At 57.0% G+C, this 20516-nt stretch overlaps 1 protein-coding gene across 1 annotated transcript in view; it reads right to left on the minus strand.

Annotated features, from left to right (window-relative positions):
* Positions 1-469: 469 nt before the first annotated feature.
* The window catches only part of LOC142469207 (intermembrane lipid transfer protein VPS13C-like), a 106004-nt gene continuing 85957 nt past the window's right edge, over positions 470-20516 (minus strand). The window contains exons 30-33 of the mRNA XM_075576167.1: positions 7108-7224; positions 2590-2693; positions 1684-1895; positions 470-518 (exon numbers count right to left, since the gene is read on the minus strand). Of these exons, the coding sequence (XP_075432282.1) occupies positions 470-518; positions 1684-1895; positions 2590-2693; positions 7108-7224 (482 nt within the window). The remainder of the gene's footprint in view (positions 519-1683; positions 1896-2589; positions 2694-7107; positions 7225-20516) is intronic.

The following is a 20516-nucleotide window of genomic DNA, read 5'->3' on the forward strand; positions in this document are numbered from 1 at the left end:
TGGTCAATTGGCTCCAGGAACATGGACACTCCCCGAACCACCTTCAAATGACATTGGGAATGGTCAATTGGCTCCAGGAACATGGACACTCCCCGAACCACCTTCAAATGACATTGGGAATGGTCAATTGGCTCCAGGAACATGGACACTCCCCAAACCACCTTCAAATGACATTGGGAATGGTCAATTGGCTCCAGGAACATGGACACTCCCCAAACCACCTTCAAATGACATTGGGAATGGTCAATTGGCTCCAAGAACATGGACACTCCCCAAACCACCTTCAAATGACATTGGGAATGGTCAATTGGCTCCAGGAACATGGACACTCCCAAAACCACCTTCAAATGACATTGGGAATGGTCAACACTGCTTCTTTTTTTTTTTGTTTGATAAATCTAGTGCTGTACTCGCTCAAGAATTTGACCCCATGGCAGCTTCTTCCAATAGCCCGGATATTTAAGCATATTCATGGATGCGAAACCCAGAACGAGATGCCTTGTGCTGAACACAAACGCCTGCAAAGAACATTCCCAAAGCGGGCAGAACAGATTAGCTGAGCTCCCTCCGTGCGTGAAGGCCTTCTTGTAACGAGCTGTGCGTATGAACTGATTGCCTCGCTAATTGTTTAAAAGGCTTCTGGATAAAGGAATCGCCAGAGGAGATTAAGAAATAAATGCATCTGAAAACAACTTCATAAACCACAAATTAACATGACTGCGTAGGAGCCCCTTCAAAAAAAAATGCCAAACGTGGGGTTTAATTTGCACAAATAATCCGTTTGAGTAGATGGGAAGAAATTGACGGTATTTCTTAACATGTTAGAAACCGCGACTTCTTCCCGCAAACGTTTACTATTAACGCCTGTCTTGCCAAGTGTTGTGGAATCATTAACTGATACAGAGGTCACCTGGCTTTTTGGCTAAGTCAGGGGTTCCTCAATTCCAGTCCTCAAGAAACAGGCCCTCCCCCCCCTCAACAGGCCCGGTTTCCAGGATATTCCAGCTTCAGCACTGGTGACTCAATCAGTGGCTCAGTCGAAGATTGAGCAACCTAGGCTGAAGCAGGGATATCCTTTAAACCTAACCTGTTAGGGGGGGCCTTGAGGACTTGAGTCACATGCGGGGGGAGGGGACACACGGGGGGGGAACGGTCACACACGGGGGGAGGGGGAATGGTCACACGGGGGGAGGGGGAACGGTCACACGCGGGGGTAGGAGGGGAACGGTCACACGCAGGGGGGAGGGGAACGGTCACATGCGGGGGGAGGGGAACGGTCACACGTGGGGGGGAGGGGAACGGTCACACGCGGGGGGGAGGAGAACGGTCACACGCGGGGGGAGGGGAACGGTCACGCGGGGGGAGGGGAACGGTCACACGCGGGGGGGAAGGGGAACGGTCACACGCGGGGGGGAAGGGGAACGGTCACACGCGGGGGGGAAGGGGAACGGTCACACGCGGGGGGGAAGGGGAACGGTCACACGCGGGGGGGAAGGGGAACGGTCACACGCGGGGGGGAAGGGGAGCGGTCACACGCGGGGGGGAAGGGGAACGGTCACACGCGGGGGGGAAGGGGAACGGTCACACGCGGGGGGGAAGGGGAACGGTCACACGCGGGGGGGAAGGGGAGCGGTCACACGCGGGGGGGAAGGGGAACGGTTACACGCGGGGCACATCTGGCACCTGAGATAAGATAGAGTAGATGAGTAAGGGCGGGTAAACCTTACCAGAAGGGACATGAGGAATTTATGGAGGTAGACGATCTGAATGCAGCCGACTCGGAGGGACACCTTCCCGTCCACCTTGGACACGTCCTTGTAGGCCTCGCCCTGAGTGGCCTCGGGATACAGAATCAAGTTGAAGTTGAAAACTTCCTCCCCCTTCATGGACACAGCCTGGGGAAAGCAAGACGGCAGAGCAATGAGGCGGTGTATTCACCGGATTATGTGACACGGTTAGAGAGTCAAACCGGAGAGCACGAGGAGTCAACACAAAGGGGACATCCAGCCGTCTCCACCGAGACACCCACATGTTTCTTCTGTAAACCCCGAGCTATGTTTGTGCCGCAGAATTGCCCCCACTTGAGACATATGCCCCACGGCGGGCTGAATGTAACATACATTGTGCACATGTAAAAGCCATGCACACGCCAATGTATGTTAATAATACAGGGAGTGGTTCTATATACTGCTACAGGGGTGGCCAACTCCAGTCTTCAAGGGCCAGGTATTGGGGATATCCCTGCTTCAGCACAGGGGGGCTCAGTGTCTCAGCCTGTGCTGAAGCAAGGATATCCTGAAAAGCCAACCTGTTGGAGGCCCTGGAGGACAGGCGTTGACCACCCCTGCTCTTCCACGAAGACTTAGAGGTGATCGGCATTGTACACAATAAAAGCATGGCCCCACCTGGCAGGCAAGGTGTTAAACCCCTAAACGTGGTCGGAGACATGGCAACAAAACGCAGCTTGGTAACTGGATTTGGCATCACCAGCACACCTCAAGTGGAACGTCTGTGCCCCCCCCCCCCCCCCCCCCCCCGAAGTGCTCTCGGGCTCTGCCCGCGGTTACACACAGATTCCATGCGTGGTACCTTCTTATAGATGGTTTGTGGATTCACGTCGTTGATGACCACATCCTTCAGCCGGGCAAACGCTTGCACCTGGTTGGGCTGCAGGAAAACAGAAGAGTCCAGACCTGCCGGGAAGAGGCGAGGAGACGTCACTGAAGCAACACGTGAGCAGAAGAACACAGGGCGGTCCGGTTATTTAGGATTCGTGTCGGAGAGCCGACGTGAGCGGACGCAGAGGAGAAACAATGTCCGTGGCAGCAGCAGTGACAAAGCGAGTTACATGGAGGTGACACACGGCTTACAGCGCACGTCCTGCCAGTGACAAAGCGAGTTACATGGAGGTGACACTGAGCTTACAGCGCACGTCCTGCCAGTGACAAAGCGAGTTACATGGAGGTGACACTGAGCTTACAGCGCACGTCCTGCCAGTGACAAAGCGAGTTACATGGAGGTGACACTGAGCTTACAGCGCACGTCCTGCCAGTGACAAAGCGAGTTACATGGAGGTGACACACGGCTTACAGCGCACGTCCTGCCAGTGACAAAGCGAGTTACATGGAGGTGACACTGAGCTTACAGCGCACGTCCTGCCAGTGACAAAGTGAGTTACATGGAGGGGACACTGAGCTTACAGCGCACGTCCTGCCAGTGACAAAGCGAGTTACATGGAGGTGACACTGAGCTTACAGCGCACGTCCTGCCAGTGACAAAGCGAGTTACATGGAGGTGACACTGAGCTTACAGCGCACGTCCTGCCAGTGACAAAGCGAGTTACATGGAGGTGACACTGAGCTTACAGCGCACGTCCTGCCAGTGACAAAGCGAGTTACATGGAGGTGACACACGGCTTTACAGCGCACGTCCTGCCAGTGACAAAGCGAGTTACATGGAGGTGACACACGGCTTACAGCGCACGTCCTGCCAGTGACAAAGCGAGTTACATGGAGGTGACACTGAGCTTACAGCGCACGTCCTGCCAGTGACAAAGCGAGTTACATGGAGGTGACACTGAGCTTACAGCGCACGTCCTGCCAGTGACAAAGCGAGTTACATGGAGGTGACACTGAGCTTACAGCGCACGTCCTGCCAGTGACAAAGCGAGTTACATGGAGGTGACACACGGCTTTACAGCGCACGTCCTGCCAGTGACAAAGCGAGTTACATGGAGGTGACACACGGCTTACAGCGCACGTCCTGCCAGTGACAAAGCGAGTTACATGGAGGTGACACTGAGCTTACAGCGCACGTCCTGCCAGTGACAAAGCGAGTTACATGGAGGTGACACTGAGCTTACAGCGCACGTCCTGCCAGTGACAAAGCGAGTTACATGGAGGTGACACTGAGCTTACAGCGCACGTCCTGCCAGTGACAAAGCGAGTTACATGGAGGTGACACACGGCTTACAGCGCACGTCCTGCCAGTGACAAAGCGAGTTACATGGAGGTGACACACGGCTTACAGCGCACGTCCTGCCAGTGACAAAGCGAGTTACATGGAGGTGACACTGAGCTTACAGCGCACGTCCTGCCAGTGACAAAGCGAGTTACATGGAGGTGACACTGAGCTTACAGCGCACGTCCTGCCAGTGACAAAGCGAGTTACATGGAGGTGACACTGAGCTTACAGCGCACGTCCTGCCAGTGACAAAGCGAGTTACATGGAGGTGACACACGGCTTACAGCGCACGTCCTGCCAGTGACAAAGCGAGTTACATGGAGGTGACCGGAGCTTACAGCGCACGTCCTGCCAGTGACAAAGCGAGTTACATGGAGGTGACACTGAGCTTACAGCGCACGTCCTGCCAGTGACAAAGCGAGTTACATGGAGGTGACACACGGCTTACAGCGCACGTCCTGCCAGTGACAAAGCGAGTTACATGGAGGTGACACTGAGCTTACAGCGCACGTCCTGCCAGTGACAAAGCGAGTTACATGGAGGTGACACTGAACTTACAGCGCACGTCCTGCCAGTGAGAAAGCGAGTTACATGGAGGTGACACTGAGCTTACAGCGCACGTCCTGCCAGTGACAAAGCGAGTTACATGGAGGTGACACACGGCTTACAGCGCACGTCCTGCCAGTGACAAAGCGAGTTACATGGAGGTGACACACGGCTTACAGCGCACGTCCTGCCAGTGACAAAGCGAGTTACATGGAGGTGACACTGAGCTTACAGCGCACGTCCTGCCAGTGACAAAGCGAGTTACATGGAGGTGACACTGAGCTTACAGCGCACGTCCTGCCAGTGACAAAGCGAGTTACATGGAGGTGACACTGAGCTTACAGCGCACGTCCTGCCAGTGACAAAGCGAGTTACATGGAGGTGACACTGAGCTTACAGCGCACGTCCTGCCAGTGACAAAGCGAGTTACATGGAGGTGACACACGGCTTACAGCGCACGTCCTGCCAGTGACAAAGCGAGTTACATGGAGGTGACACTGAGCTTACAGCGCACGTCCTGCCAGTGACAAAGCGAGTTACATGGAGGTGACACTGAGCTTACAGCGCATGTCCTGCCAGTGACAAAGCGAGTTACATGGAGGTGACACTGAGCTTACAGCGCACGTCCTGCCAGTGACAAAGCGAGTTACATGGAGGTGACACTGAGCTTACAGCGCACGTCCTGCCAGTGACAAAGCGAGTTACATGGAGGTGACACTGAGCTTACAGCGCACGTCCTGCCAGTGACAAAGCGAGTTACATGGAGGTGACACTGAGCTTACAGCGCACGTCCTGCCAGTGACAAAGCGAGTTACATGGAGGTGACACTGAGCTTACAGCGCACGTCCTGCGAGTGACAAAGCGAGTTACATGGAGGTGACACTGAGCTTACAGCGCACGTCCTGCCAGTGACAAAGCGAGTTACATGGAGGTGACACTGAGCTTACAGCGCACGTCCTGCCAGTGACAAAGCGAGTTACATGGAGGTGACACACGGCTTACAGCGCACGTCCTGCCAGTGACAAAGCGAGTTACATGGAGGTGACACTGAGCTTACAGCGCACGTCCTGCCAGTGACAAAGCGAGTTACATGGAGGTGACCGGAGCTTACAGCGCACGTCCTGCCAGTGACAAAGCGAGTTACATGGAGGTGACACTGAGCTTACAGCGCACGTCCTGCCAGTGACAAAGCGAGTTACATGGAGGTGACACTGAGCTTACAGCGCACGTCCTGCCAGTGACAAAGCGAGTTACATGGAGGTGACACTGAGCTTACAGCGCACGTCCTGCCAGTGACAAAGCGAGTTACATGGAGGTGACACACGGCTTACAGCGCACGTCCTGCCAGTGACAAAGCGAGTTACATGGAGGTGACACTGAGCTTACAGCGCACGTCCTGCCAGTGACAAAGCGAGTTACATGGAGGTGATACTGAGCTTACAGCGCACGTCCTGCCAGTGACAAAGCGAGTTACATGGAGGTGACACACGGCTTACAGCGCACGTCCTGCCAGTGACAAAGCGAGTTACATGGAGGTGACACTGAGCTTACAGCGCACGTCCTGCCAGTGACAAAGCTTCCTCTCGTTCCTGGGCCTCTCGTAAAGAATTCTGGCTCCCTATTCAATATTGCAATAAGCAGGGTAACGCAGAGTTAACAAGGCATACACTTCCCTTTAAAGAGGCAATCTAAGCAACTTGGATAAAATCCAACTTTTTTTCCTTTTAATCTTTGCAGCCTCTGATTACCATTATTGAAAACTAATTAGCTAAGCTGCCGATCGATTGGTTCTCCCGGGATCGGTCAGCAAAGATCATGCTTCCATGGGTTCACTAAATGGCCGCCTTTCAGTTTCAATCAATCCTTCAGTCAGTGTAACTCAGCAGCTACAATGTATCCTGATATTACTAAGGTAACCTTTTCTATTGTTGCAGTTTGCAGCTCAAACTGATGGGAACATTGGCAACACATTATCACAAACAGGAAAGTGTTACAAAGATCTTGCACTGCTGGGGAGGTGGCTAAACATGCTATAGAAACAAAGGATGCTCAGTGTATTAAAGCTTATTAAAAATGCCATGGAGTTGAATTGTAATATAAAAAAGGTAGTAAGTATTATCTAATACTACAGAACGGATTGAGTGAAACACACACGTAGGGTATTGCGGGACTGCCCCTTTAAGTGACAGCATGTTTTAAAGCAGCAGTTCGCCAACAGGCCAGATATTCGGGATATCCCAGCTTCAGCACAGGTGGCTCAATCAGTGGCTCAGTCAAAGACTAGGCCGCTTGTGCTGAAGCAGGGACTGCTTGAGCCACCTGTGCTGAAGCAGGGATATCCTCAACACCTGATCTGTTGGTGGCCCTTGAAGACTGGAGTGGGCCGCCCCTGCCTTATACTGAGGCTCCTGGGTAACTTCGCACCGCACATTCTGCGCCCGCTCGTGTAGAATAAGCTTTATTTAACCGCTCTGCAGCTGTGGCGTTAACGCTCCCAATATAGAAGCGGGACTCCTCTTATTCCTGCCGCCCGTTGCTCTGAGAAGGGGTGCGGACGGGAGGGGGGGGAGGATGAGGGGGGAAGCGGAGCTGGCGCACCCTGTATCTTGATTTCGGCGATGTGCTGCTTGTCGTCCCACACGTTCACACTGAAGGCGTCCAGCTTGGCAAACAGCTTGAAGTCGAACCTGTCCTTATCTCTGGAGACCTTGGTGGCTGTGGAGAAGAGGAGAGAACATGCTGACCAATCCTTCTGACCCCGTGCCCTGCTTCTCCGAGGCCTCTGCAAGCTGAATAGTAAGGGGGCAGGGTGGGGATCTACATGGTGAGGGGGCAGGGTGGGGGTCTGCATGGTGAGGGGGCAGGGTGGGGGTCTGCATGGTGAGGGGGAAGGGTGGGGGTCTGCATGGTGAGGGGGCAGGGTGGGGGTCTGCATGGTGAGGGGGCAGGGTGGGGGTCTGCATGGTGAGGGGGTAGGGTGGGGGTCTGCATGGTAAGGGGGCAGGGTGGGGGTCTGCATGGTGAGGGGGCAGGGTGGGGGTCTGCATGGTAAGGGGGCAGGGTGGGGGTCTGCATGGTAAGGGGGCAGGGTGGGGGTCTGCGCATGGTGAGGGGGCAGGGTGGGGGTCTGCATGGTTAGGGGGCAGGGTGGGGGTCTGCATGGTAAGGGGGCAGGGTGGGGGTCTGCGCATGGTGAGGGGGCAGGGTGGGGGTCTGCATGGTTAGGGGGCAGGGTGGGGGTCTTGCACACGCACACGGGGGGAACCAGATCCCGGCTGCTCTGTTCTCACAGTACATGGGCGGGACGACTCACTTTCGGTTTGACTCTAAAGAGCCTTACATTAAAGAGGCACCCCAAGCGGGCGACTTTGTGAAACTTGGCATTGAAGCAGGGTGTCTCTGGAGCTGAACCCCGTTAATTTCAGCTCCGGGGACCCCCTGCTTACGGAGATACTTAGCTCAGTAGGGGGCGCTGGTAGCTGCTCCGCTCGGCTAGCAGGGATCACATAATGACGGAGGTCCAAAGCTTCAGAAGCGCCCCCAACAGAGCTAAGTATGTCTGAAAGCGGGGGGCCCCCGGGGCTGAAATAACGGGGTTCATCTCCGGAGACCCCCTGCTTCAACCCTGTGCTAAAAAAAAAACAAGTTAGAATCGCCCGCTTGGAAAGCTTTTTTAATTGTGATCCAATTAAATCCAATAATGACAAAGGGACTGGTTCTGGGCACTCTGCAACAGGGGCGGCCCACTCCAGTCCCCAAGGGCCACCAACAGGTCAGGCGTTCAGGATATTCCAGCTTCAGCACAGGTGGCTCAATCGGTGGATCAGTCGAAGTCTGAGCCAGCTGTGCTGAAGCAGTGACTGATTGAGCCAGCTGTGCTGAAGCTGGGATATCCTGAAAACCAGACCTGTTGGTGGCCCTTGAGGACTGGAGTTGCCGCCCCCCCCCCTGCTGCTCTGCTAGGAAGAGTTCAAGGAGATCAGCATTATACATATCAAAAGCATGACCCGTCTGGCAGGGAATGAGTTAACTGACTAAAAGTGGCAGGAAACATGGTAAAAACGCAGCTTTTTAACTTTATATCATCGGTACACCTTACGTGGGAAAGTCTGTGGCTCTGTGAGGGTTAAACAGAAAAAGCCCACAGTCTCTGCAGAACCTTATCGCCAATCCAGAAGTGGAGCGATGAGGCTTAATATAGCGCTGCCGCCTATTACAGCTCTGCCGCCTATTACAGCTCTGCCGCCTATTACAGCGCTGCCGTCTATTACAGCGCTGCCGTCTATTACAGCTCTGCCGCCTATTACAGCGCTGCCGCCTATTACAGCGCTGCCGCCTATTACAGCTCTGCCGTCTATTACAGCTCTGCCGCCTATTACAGCGCTGCCGTCTATTACAGCCCTGCCGCCTATTACAGCGCTGCCGCCTATTACAGCGCTGCCGTCTATTACAGCGCTGCCGCCTATTACAGCGCTGCCGTCTATTACAGCGCTGCCGCCTATTACAGCGCTGCCGCCTATTACAGCCCTGCCGTCTATCGCAGCGCTGCCGCCTATCGCAGCCCTGCCGCCTATTACAGCGCTGCCGCCTATTACAGCGCTGCCGTCTATTACAGCGCTGCCGCCTATTACAGCGCTGCCGTCTATTACAGCGCTGCCGTCTATTACAGCTCTGCCGCCTATTACAGCGCTGCCGTCTATTACAGCGCTGCCGCCTATTACAGCGCTGCCGTCTATTACAGCGCTGCCGTCTATTACAGCCCTGCCGCCTATTACAGCGCTGCCGCCTATTACAGCCCTGCCGCCTATTACAGCGCTGCCGCCTATTACAGCGCTGCCGCCTATTACAGCCCTGCCGCCTATTACAGCGCTGCCGTCTATTACAGCCCTGCCGCCTATTACAGCGCTGCCGCCTATTACAGCGCTGCCGTCTATTACAGCGCTGCCGCCTATTACAGCGCTGCCGTCTATTACAGCGCTGCCGCCTATTACAGCGCTGCCGCCTATTACAGCCCTGCCGTCTATCGCAGCGCTGCCGCCTATCGCAGCCCTGCCGCCTATTACAGCGCTGCCGCCTATTACAGCGCTGCCGTCTATTACAGCGCTGCCGCCTATTACAGCGCTGCCGTCTATTACAGCGCTGCCGTCTATTACAGCTCTGCCGCCTATTACAGCGCTGCCGTCTATTACAGCGCTGCCGCCTATTACAGCGCTGCCGCCTATTACAGCGCTGCCGCCTATTACAGCGCTGCCGCCTATTACAGCGCTGCCGCCTATTACAGCCCTGCCGCCTATTACAGCGCTGCCGTCTATTACAGCCCTGCCGCCTATTACAGCGCTGCCGCCTATTACAGCGCTGCCGCCTATCGCAGCCCTGCCGCCTATTACAGCGCTGCCGCCTATTACAGCGCTGCCGTCTATTACAGCGCTGCCGCCTATTACAGCGCTGCCGTCTATTACAGCTCTGCCGCCTATTACAGCGCTGCCGCCTATTACAGCGCTGCCGCCTATTACAGCGCTGCCGCCTATTACAGCCCTGCCGCCTATTACAGCGCTGCCGTCTATTACAGCCCTGCCGCCTATTACAGCGCTGCCGCCTATTGCAGCGCTGCCGCCTATCGCAGCCCTGCCGCCTATTACAGCGCTGCCGCCTATTACAGCGCTGCCGTCTATTACAGCGCTGCCGCCTATTACAGCGCTGCCGTCTATTACAGCTCTGCCGCCTATTACAGCGCTGCCGTCTATTACAGCGCTGCCGCCTATTACAGCGCTGCCGTCTATTACAGCGCTGCCGCCTATTACAGCGCTGCCGTCTATTACAGCGCTGCCGTCTATTACAGCTCTGCCGCCTATTACAGCGCTGCCGTCTATTACAGCGCTGCCGCCTATTACAGCGCTGCCGTCTATTACAGCGCTGCCGTCTATTACAGCCCTGCCGCCTATTACAGCGCTGCCGCCTATTACAGCGCTGCCGCCTATTACAGCGCTGCCGCCTATTACAGCGCTGCCGTCTATTACAGCGCTGCCGTCTATTACAGCGCTGCCGCCTATTACAGCGCTGCCGTCTATTACAGCGCTGCCGTCTATTACAGCCCTGCCGCCTATTACAGCGCTGCCGCCTATTACAGCGCTGCCGCCTATTACAGCGCTGCCGTCTATTACAGCGCTGCCGTCTATTACAGCCCTGCCGTCTATTACAGCGCTGCCGCCTATTACAGCGCTGCCGTCTATTACAGCGCTGCCGTCTATTACAGCGCTGCCGCCTATTACAGCGCTGCCGCCTATTACAGCGCTGCCCTCTATTACAGCGCTGCCGCCTATTACAGCGCTGCCGTCTATTACAGCGCTGCCGCCTATTACAGCGCTGCCGCCTATTACAGCGCTGCCGCCTATTACAGCGCTGCCGTCTATTACAGCGCTGCCGCCTATTACAGCGCTGCCGTCTATTACAGCGCTGCCGTCTATTACAGCGCTGCCGTCTATTACAGCGCTGCCGCCTATTACAGCGCTGCCGCCTATTACAGCGCTGCCGTCTATTACAGCGCTGCCGCCTATTACAGCGCTGCCGTCTATTACAGCTCTGCCGCCTATTACAGCGCTGCCGTCTATTACAGCGCTGCCGCCTATTACAGCGCTGCCGTCTATTACAGCTCTGCCGCCTATTACAGCGCTGCCGTCTATTACAGCGCTGCCGCCTATTACAGCGCTGCCGTCTATTACAGCTCTGCCGCCTATTACAGCGCTGCCGCCTATTACAGCGCTGCCGCCTATTACAGCGCTGCCGTCTATTACAGCGCTGCCGCCTATTACAGCGCTGCCGTCTATTACAGCTCTGCCGCCTATCACAGCGCTGCCGCCTATTACAGCGCTGCCGTCTATTACAGCGCTGCCGCCTATTACAGCGCTGCCCTCTATTACAGCGCTGCCGCCTATTACAGCGCTGCCGCCTATTACAGCGCTGCCCTCTATTACAGCGCTGCCGCCTATTACAGCGCTGCCGTCTATTACAGCGCTGCCGCCTATTACAGCGCTGCCGCCTATTACAGCGCTGCCGCCTATTACAGCGCTGCCGTCTATTACAGCGCTGCCGCCTATTACAGCGCTGCCGTCTATTACAGCGCTGCCGTCTATTACAGCGCTGCCGTCTATTACAGCGCTGCCGCCTATTACAGCGCTGCCGCCTATTACAGCGCTGCCGTCTATTACAGCGCTGCCGCCTATTACAGCGCTGCCCTCTATTACAGCGCTGCCGTCTATTACAGCGCTGCCGTCTATTACAGCGCTGCCGCCTATTACAGCGCTGCCGCCTATTACAGCGCTGCCCTCTATTACAGCGCTGCCGTCTATTACAGCGCTGCCGTCTATTACAGCGCTGCCCTCTATTACAGCGCTGCCGCCTATTACAGCGCTGCCGCCTATTACAGCGCTGCCGCCTATTACAGCGCTGCCGCCTATTACAGCGCTGCCGTCTATTACAGCGCTGCCGTCTATTACAGCGCTGCCGTCTATTACAGCGCTGCCGCCTATTACAGCGCTGCCGCCTATTACAGCGCTGCCGCCTATTACAGCGCTGCCGCCTATTACAGCGCTGCCGCCTATTACAGCGCTGCCGTCTATTACAGCGCTGCCGTCTATTACAGCGCTGCCGCCTATTACAGCGCTGCCGTCTATCACAGCGCTGCCGTCTATTACAGCGCTGCCGCCTATTACAGCGCTGCCGCCTATTACAGCGCTGCCGTCTATTACAGCCCTGCCGTCTATTACAGCGCTGCCGTCTATCACAGCCCTGCCGTCTATCACAGCGCTGCCGTCTATCACAGCGCTGCCGCCTATTACAGCGCTGCCGTCTATTACAGCGCTGCCGCCTATTACAGCGCTGCCGCCTATCACAGCCCTGCCGTCTATCACAGCCCTGCCGTCTATTACAGCCCTGCCGCCTATTACAGCGCTGCCGTCTATTACAGCGCTGCCCTCTATTACAGCGCTGCCGCCTATTACAGCGCTGCCGCCTATTACAGCGCTGCCGCCTATTACAGCGCTGCCGCCTATTACAGCGCTGCCGTCTATTACAGCGCTGCCGTCTATTACAGCGCTGCCGTCTATTACAGCGCTGCCGCCTATTACAGCGCTGCCGCCTATTACAGCGCTGCCGCCTATTACAGCGCTGCCGCCTATTACAGCGCTGCCGCCTATTACAGCGCTGCCGTCTATTACAGCGCTGCCGTCTATTACAGCGCTGCCGCCTATTACAGCGCTGCCGTCTATCACAGCGCTGCCGTCTATTACAGCGCTGCCGCCTATTACAGCGCTGCCGCCTATTACAGCGCTGCCGTCTATTACAGCCCTGCCGTCTATTACAGCGCTGCCGTCTATCACAGCCCTGCCGTCTATCACAGCGCTGCCGTCTATCACAGCGCTGCCGCCTATTACAGCGCTGCCGTCTATTACAGCGCTGCCGCCTATTACAGCGCTGCCGTCTATCACAGCCCTGCCGTCTATCACAGCCCTGCCGTCTATTACAGCCCTGCCGCCTATTACAGCGCTGCCGCCTATTACAGCGCTGCCGCCTATTACAGCGCTGCCGCCTATTACAGCGCTGCCGTCTATTACAGCTCTGCCGCCTATTACAGCGCTGCCGTCTATTACAGCGCTGCCGCCTATTACAGCGCTGCCGCCTATTACAGCGCTGCCGTCTATTACAGCCCTGACGTCTATTACAGCGCCGCCGCCTATTACAGCGCTGCCGTCTATTACAGCCCTGACGTCTATTACAGCCCTGCCGCCTATTACAGCGCTGCCGTCTATTACAGCGCTGCCGCCTATTACAGCGCTGCCGTCTATTACAGCCCTGCCGCCTATTACAGCGCTGCCGCCTATTACAGCGCTGCCGCCTATTACAGCGCTGCCGTCTATTACAGCGCTGCCGTCTATTACAGCGCTGCCGTCTATTACAGCCCTGCCCTCTATTACAGCCCTGCCGCCTATTACAGCGCTGCCGTCTATTACAGCGCTGCCGCCTATTACAGCGCTGCCGCCTATTACAGCGCTGCCGCCTATTACAGCGCTGCCGTCTATTACAGCGCTGCCGTCTATTACAGCCCTGCCGTCTATTACAGCGCTGCCGCCTATTACAGCGCTGCCGTCTATTACAGCGCTGCCGTCTATTACAGCGCTGCCGTCTATTACAGCGCTGCCGCCTATTACAGCGCTGCCGCCTATTACAGCGCTGCCCTCTATTACAGCGCTGCCGCCTATTACAGCGCTGCCGTCTATTACAGCGCTGCCGCCTATTACAGCGCTGCCGCCTATTACAGCGCTGCCGCCTATTACAGCGCTGCCGTCTATTACAGCGCTGCCGCCTATTACAGCGCTGCCGTCTATTACAGCGCTGCCGTCTATTACAGCGCTGCCGTCTATTACAGCGCTGCCGCCTATTACAGCGCTGCCGCCTATTACAGCGCTGCCGTCTATTACAGCGCTGCCGCCTATTACAGCGCTGCCGTCTATTACAGCGCTGCCGTCTATTACAGCGCTGCCGCCTATTACAGCGCTGCCGCCTATTACAGCGCTGCCCTCTATTACAGCGCTGCCGCCTATTACAGCGCTGCCGTCTATTACAGCGCTGCCGCCTATTACAGCGCTGCCGCCTATTACAGCGCTGCCGCCTATTACAGCGCTGCCGTCTATTACAGCGCTGCCGTCTATTACAGCGCTGCCGCCTATTACAGCGCTGCCGCCTATTACAGCGCTGCCGCCTATTACAGCGCTGCCGCCTATTACAGCGCTGCCGCCTATTACAGCGCTGCCGTCTATTACAGCGCTGCCGTCTATTACAGCGCTGCCGCCTATTACAGCGCTGCCATCTATCACAGCGCTGCCGTCTATTACAGCGCTGCCGCCTATTACAGCGCTGCCATCTATCACAGCGCTGCCGTCTATTACAGCGCTGCCGCCTATTACAGCGCTGCCGCCTATTACAGCGCTGCCGTCTATTACAGCCCTGCCGTCTATTACAGCGCTGCCGTCTATCACAGCGCTGCCGTCTATCACAGCGCTGCCGTCTATCACAGCGCTGCCGCCTATTACAGCGCTGCCGCCTATTACAGCGCTGCCGTCTATTACAGCGCTGCCGTCTATTACAGCGCTGCCGTCTATTACAGCGCTGCCGTCTATTACAGCGCTGCCGCCTATTACAGCGCTGCCGCCTATTACAGCGCTGCCGCCTATTACAGCGCTGCCGCCTATTACAGCGCTGCCCTCTATTACAGCGCTGCCCTCTATTACAGCGCTGCCCTCTATTACAGCGCTGCCGCCTATTACAGCGCTGTTGCCTATTACAGCGCTGCCGCCTATTACAGCGCTGCCGTCTATTACAGCGCTGCCGCCTATTACAGCGCTGCCGCCTATTACAGCGCTGCCGCCTATTACAGCGCTGCCGCCTATTACAGCGCTGCCGTCTATTACAGCTCTGCCGTCTATTACAGCTCTGCCGCCTATTACAGCGCTGCCGCCTATTACAGCTCTGCCGCCTATTACAGCTCTGCCGCCTATTACAGCGCTGCCGCCTATTACAGCGCTGCCGCCTATTACAGCGCTGCCGCCTATTACAGCGCTGCCGCCTATTACAGCGCTGCCGTCTATTACAGCTCTGCCGTCTATTACAGCTCTGCCGCCTATTACAGCGCTGCCGCCTATTACAGCTCTGCCGCCTATTACAGCGCTGCCGTCTATTACAGCTCTGCCGTCTATTACAGCTCTGCCGCCTATTACAGCGCTGCCGCCTATTACAGCGCTGCCGCCTATTACAGCGCTGCCGTCTATTACAGCTCTGCCGCCTATTACAGCTCTGCCGCCTATTACAGCGCTGCCGTCTATTACAGCTCTGCCGTCTATTACAGCTCTGCCGTCTATTACAGCTCTGCCGCCTATTACAGCGCTGCCGCCTATTACAGCGCTGCCGCCTATTACAGCGCTGCCGTCTATTACAGCTCTGCCGTCTATTACAGCTCTGCCGCCTATTACAGCGCTGCCGCCTATTACAGCGCTGCCGCCTATTACAGCGCTGCCGCCTATTACAGCGCTGCCGTCTATTACAGCTCTGCCGCCTATTACAGCGCTGCCGTCTATTACAGCGCTGCCGCCTATTACAGCGCTGCCGCCTATTACAGCGCTGCCGCCTATTACAGCGCTGCCGCCTATTACAGCCCTGCCGTCTATTACAGCGCTGCCGCCTATTACAGCGCTGCCGTCTATTACAGCGCTGCCGCCTATTACAGCGCTGCCGCCTATTACAGCGCTGCCGCCTATTACAGCGCTGCCGCCTATTACAGCGCTGCCGCCTATTACAGCGCTGCCGCCTATTACAGCGCTGCCGCCTATTACAGCGCTGCCGTCTATTACAGCGCTGCCGCCTATTACTGCCGCCTATTACAGCGCTGCCGTCTATTACAGCGCTGCCGCCTATTACTGCCGCCTATTACAGCGCTGCCGTCTATTACAGCGCTGCCGCCTATTACTGCCGCCTATTACAGCCCTGCCGCCTATTACAGCGCTGCCGCCTATTACAGCGCTGCCGCCTATTACAGCGCTGCCGCCTATTACAGCGCTGCCGCCTATTACAGCTCTGCCGCCTATTACAGCCCTGCCGCCTATTACAGCGCTGCCGCCTATTACAGCGCTGCCGCCTATTACAGCCCTGCCGCCTATTACAGCGCTGCCGCCTATTACAGCGCTGCCGTCTATTACAGCGCTGCCGCCTATTACAGCGCTGCCGTCTATTACAGCCCTGCCGCCTATTACAGCGCTGCCGCCTATTACAGCGCTGCCGCCTATTACAGCGCTGCCGTCTATTACAGCGCTGCCGCCTATTACAGCGCTGCCGCCTATTACAGCGCTGCCGTCTATTACAGCGCTGCCGCCTATTACAGCCCTGCCGCCTATTACAGCGCTGCCGCCTATTACAGCGCTGCCGCCTATTACAGCGCTGCCGCCTATTACAGCGCTGCCGCCTATTACAGCCCTGCCGCCTATTACAGCGCTGCCGTCTATTACAGCGCTGCCGCCTATTACAGCGCTGCCGCCTATTACAGCGCTGCCGCCTATTACAGCGCTGCCGTCTATTACAGCCCTGCCGTCTATTACAGCGCTGCCGCCTATTACTGCCGTCTATCACAGCGCTGCCGTCTATCACAGCGCTGCCGTCTATCACAGCGCTGCCGTCTATCACAGCGCTGCCGTCTATCACAGCGCTGCCGTCTATCACAGCGCTGCCGTCTATCACAGCGCTGCCGTCTATCACAGCGCCGCCGTCTATCACAGCGCCGCCGCCTATTACAGCGCCGCCGCCTATTACAGCGCCGCCGCCTATTACAGCGCCGCCGCCTATTACAGCGCCGCCGCCTATTACAGCCCTGACGCCTATTACAGCCCTGCCGCCTATTACAGCCCTGCCGCCTATTACAGCGCTGCCGTCTATTACAGCGCTGCCGCCTATTACAGCGCTGCCGCCTATTACAGCGCTGCCGCCTATTACAGCGCTGCCGCCTATTACAGCGCTGCCGCCTATTACAGCGCTGCCGCCTATTACAGCGCTGCCGTCTATTACAGCGCTGCCGCCTATTACAGCGCTGCCGCCTATTACAGCTCTGCCGCCTATTACAGCGCTGTCGCCTATTACAGCGCTGCCGTCTATTACAGCGCTGCCGTCTATTACAGCGCTGCCGTCTATTACAGCTCTGCCGTCTATTACAGCGCTGCCGCCTATTACAGCGCTGCCGTCTATTACAGCTCTGCCGTCTATTACAGCTCTGCCGCCTATTACAGCGCTGCCGCCTATTACAGCGCTGCCGCCTATTACAGCGCTGCCGTCTATCACAGCGCTGCCGCCTATCACAGCGCTGCCGCCTATTACAGCGCTGCCGCCTATTACAGCGCTGCCGCCTATTACAGCGCTGCCGTCTATTACAGCGCTGCCGCCTATTACAGCGCTGCCGCCTATTACAGCGCTGCCGTCTATTACAGCCCTGCCGCCTATTACAGCGCTGCCGCCTATTACAGCGCTGCCGTCTATTACAGCCCTGCCGTCTATTACAGCGCTGCCGCCTATTACTGCCGCCTATTACAGCGCTGCCGTCTATTACAGCGCTGCCGTCTATTACAGCGCTGCCGCCTATTACAGCGCTGCCGTCTATTACAGCGCTGCCGCCTATCACAGCGCTGCCGCCTATTACAGCGCTGCCGCCTATTACAGCGCTGCCGCCTATTACAGCGCTGCCGCCTATTACAGCGCTGCCGTCTATTACAGCTCTGCCGCCTATTACAGCGCTGCCGCCTATTACAGCGCTGCCGCCTATTACAGCGCTGCCGCCTATTACAGCCCTGCCGTCTATTACAGCGCTGCCGCCTATTACAGCCCTGCCGTCTATTACAGCGCTGCCGCCTATTACAGCGCTGCCGCCTATTACAGCCCTGCCGCCTATTACAGCGCTGCCGCCTATTACAGCGCTGCCGTCTATTACAGCTCTGCCGCCTATTGCAGCCCTGCCGTCTATTACAGCGCTGCCGCCTATTACAGCGCTGCCGCCTATTACAGCCCTGCCGCCTATTACAGCGCTGCCGCCTATTACAGCGCTGCCGTCTATTACAGCTCTGCCGCCTATTGCAGCGCTGCCGTCTATTACAGCTCTGCCGCCTATTGCAGCGCTGCCGTCTATTACAGCTCTGCCGCCTATTGCAGCGCTGCCGCCTATTGCAGCGCTGCCGCCTATTACAGCGCTGCCGCCTATTACAGCGCTGCCGTCTATTACAGCGCTGCCGTCTATTACAGCGCTGCCGTCTATTACAGCGCTGCCGTCTATTACAGCGCTGCCGTCTATTACAGCCCTGCCGTCTATTACAGCGCTGCCGCCTATTACAGCGCTGCCGCCTATTACAGCGCTGCCGTCTATTACAGCCCTGCCGTCTATTACAGCGCTGCCGTCTATTACAGCGCTGCCGTCTATTACAGCCCTGCCGCCTATTACAGCGCCGCCGCCTATTACAGCGCCGCCGTCTATTACAGCGCCGCCGCCTATTACAGCTCTGCCGTCTATTACAGCGCCGCCGCCTATTACAGCCCTGCCGTCTATTACAGCGCTGCCGCCTATTACAGCGCTGCCGTCTATTACAGCGCTGCCGCCTATTACAGCGCTGCCGCCTATTACAGCGCTGCCGCCTATTACAGCGCTGCCGCCTATTACAGCGCTGCCGCCTATTACAGCGCTGCCGCCTATTACATCTATTACAGCCCTGCCGCCTATTACAGCGCTGCCGCCTATTACAGCGCTGCCGTCTATCACAGCGCTGCCGTCTATTACAGCGCTGCCGCCTATTACAGCGCTGCCGCCTATTACAGCGCTGCCGTCTATTACAGCGCTGCCGCCTATTACAGCGCTGCCGCCTATTACAGCCCTGCCGCCTATTACAGCGCCGCCGCCTATTACAGCGCCGCCGCCTATTACAGCGCTGCCGCCTATTACAGCGCTGCCGCCTATTACAGCGCTGCCGTCTATTACAGCGCTGCCGTCTATTACAGCGCTGCCGTCTATTACAGCCCTGACGTCTATTACAGCCCTGCCGCCTATTACAGCGCTGCCGCCTATTACAGCGCTGCCGTCTATTACAGCGCTGCCGCCTATTACAGCGCTGCCGTCTATTACAGCCCTGCCGCCTATTACAGCGCTGCCGTCTATTACAGCCCTGCCGCCTATTACAGCGCTGCCGCCTATTACAGCGCTGCCGCCTATTACAGCGCTGCCGTCTATTACAGCGCTGCCGTCTATTACAGCGCTGCCGTCTATTACAGCCCTGCCCTCTATTACAGCCCTGCCGTCTATTACAGCGCTGCCGCCTATTACAGCGCTGCCGTCTATTACAGCCCTGCCGCCTATTACAGCGCTGCCGTCTATTACAGCGCTGCCGCCTATTACAGCGCTGCCGCCTATTACAGCGCTGCCGTCTATTACAGCCCTGCCGCCTATTACAGCGCTGCCGTCTATTACAGCGCTGCCGCCTATTACAGCGCTGCCGCCTATTACAGCGCTGCCGTCTATTACAGCCCTGCCGCCTATTACAGCGCTGCCGTCTATTACAGCGCTGCCGCCTATTACAGCGCTGCCGCCTATTACAGCCCTGCCGCCTATTACAGCGCTGCCGCCTATTACAGCGCTGCCGCCTATTACAGCGCTGCCTTCTATTACAGCGCTGCCCTCTATTACAGCCCTGCCGCCTATTACAGCGCTGCCGTCTATTACAGCGCTGCCGTCTATTACAGCGCTGCCGTCTATTACAGCGCTGCCGCCTATTACAGCGCTGCCCTCTATTACAGCGCTGCCCTCTATTACAGCGCTGCCGCCTATTACAGCGCTGTTGCCTATTACAGCGCTGCCGCCTATTACAGCGCTGCCGTCTATTACAGCGCTGCCGCCTATTACAGCGCTGCCGCCTATTACAGCGCTGCCGCCTATTACAGCGCTGCCGCCTATTACAGCCCTGCCGCCTATTACAGCGCTGCCGTCTATTACAGCGCTGCCGCCTATTACAGCGCTGCCGCCTATTACAGCGCTGCCGCCTATTACAGCGCTGCCGCCTATTACAGCGCTGCCGTCTATTACAGCGCTGCCGCCTATTACAGCGCTGCCGCCTATTACAGCCCTGCCGTCTATTACAGCGCTGCCGCCTATTACAGCGCTGCCGCCTATTACAGCGCTGCCGTCTATTACAGCGCTGCCGCCTATTACAGCCCTGCCGTCTATTACAGCGCTGCCGCCTATTACAGCGCTGCCGCCTATTACAGCGCTGCCGTCTATTACAGCGCTGCCGCCTATTACTGCCGCCTATTACAGCGCTGCCGTCTATTACAGCGCTGCCGCCTATTACTGCCGCCTATTACAGCGCTGCCGTCTATTACAGCGCTGCCGCCTATTACTGCCGCCTATTACAGCCCTGCCGCCTATTACAGCGCTGCCGCCT

The sequence above is a fragment of the Ascaphus truei genome, chromosome 18 (genome assembly GCF_040206685.1).
Source record: "Ascaphus truei isolate aAscTru1 chromosome 18, aAscTru1.hap1, whole genome shotgun sequence".
In the NCBI taxonomy this organism is placed as follows: Eukaryota; Metazoa; Chordata; class Amphibia; order Anura; family Ascaphidae; genus Ascaphus; species Ascaphus truei.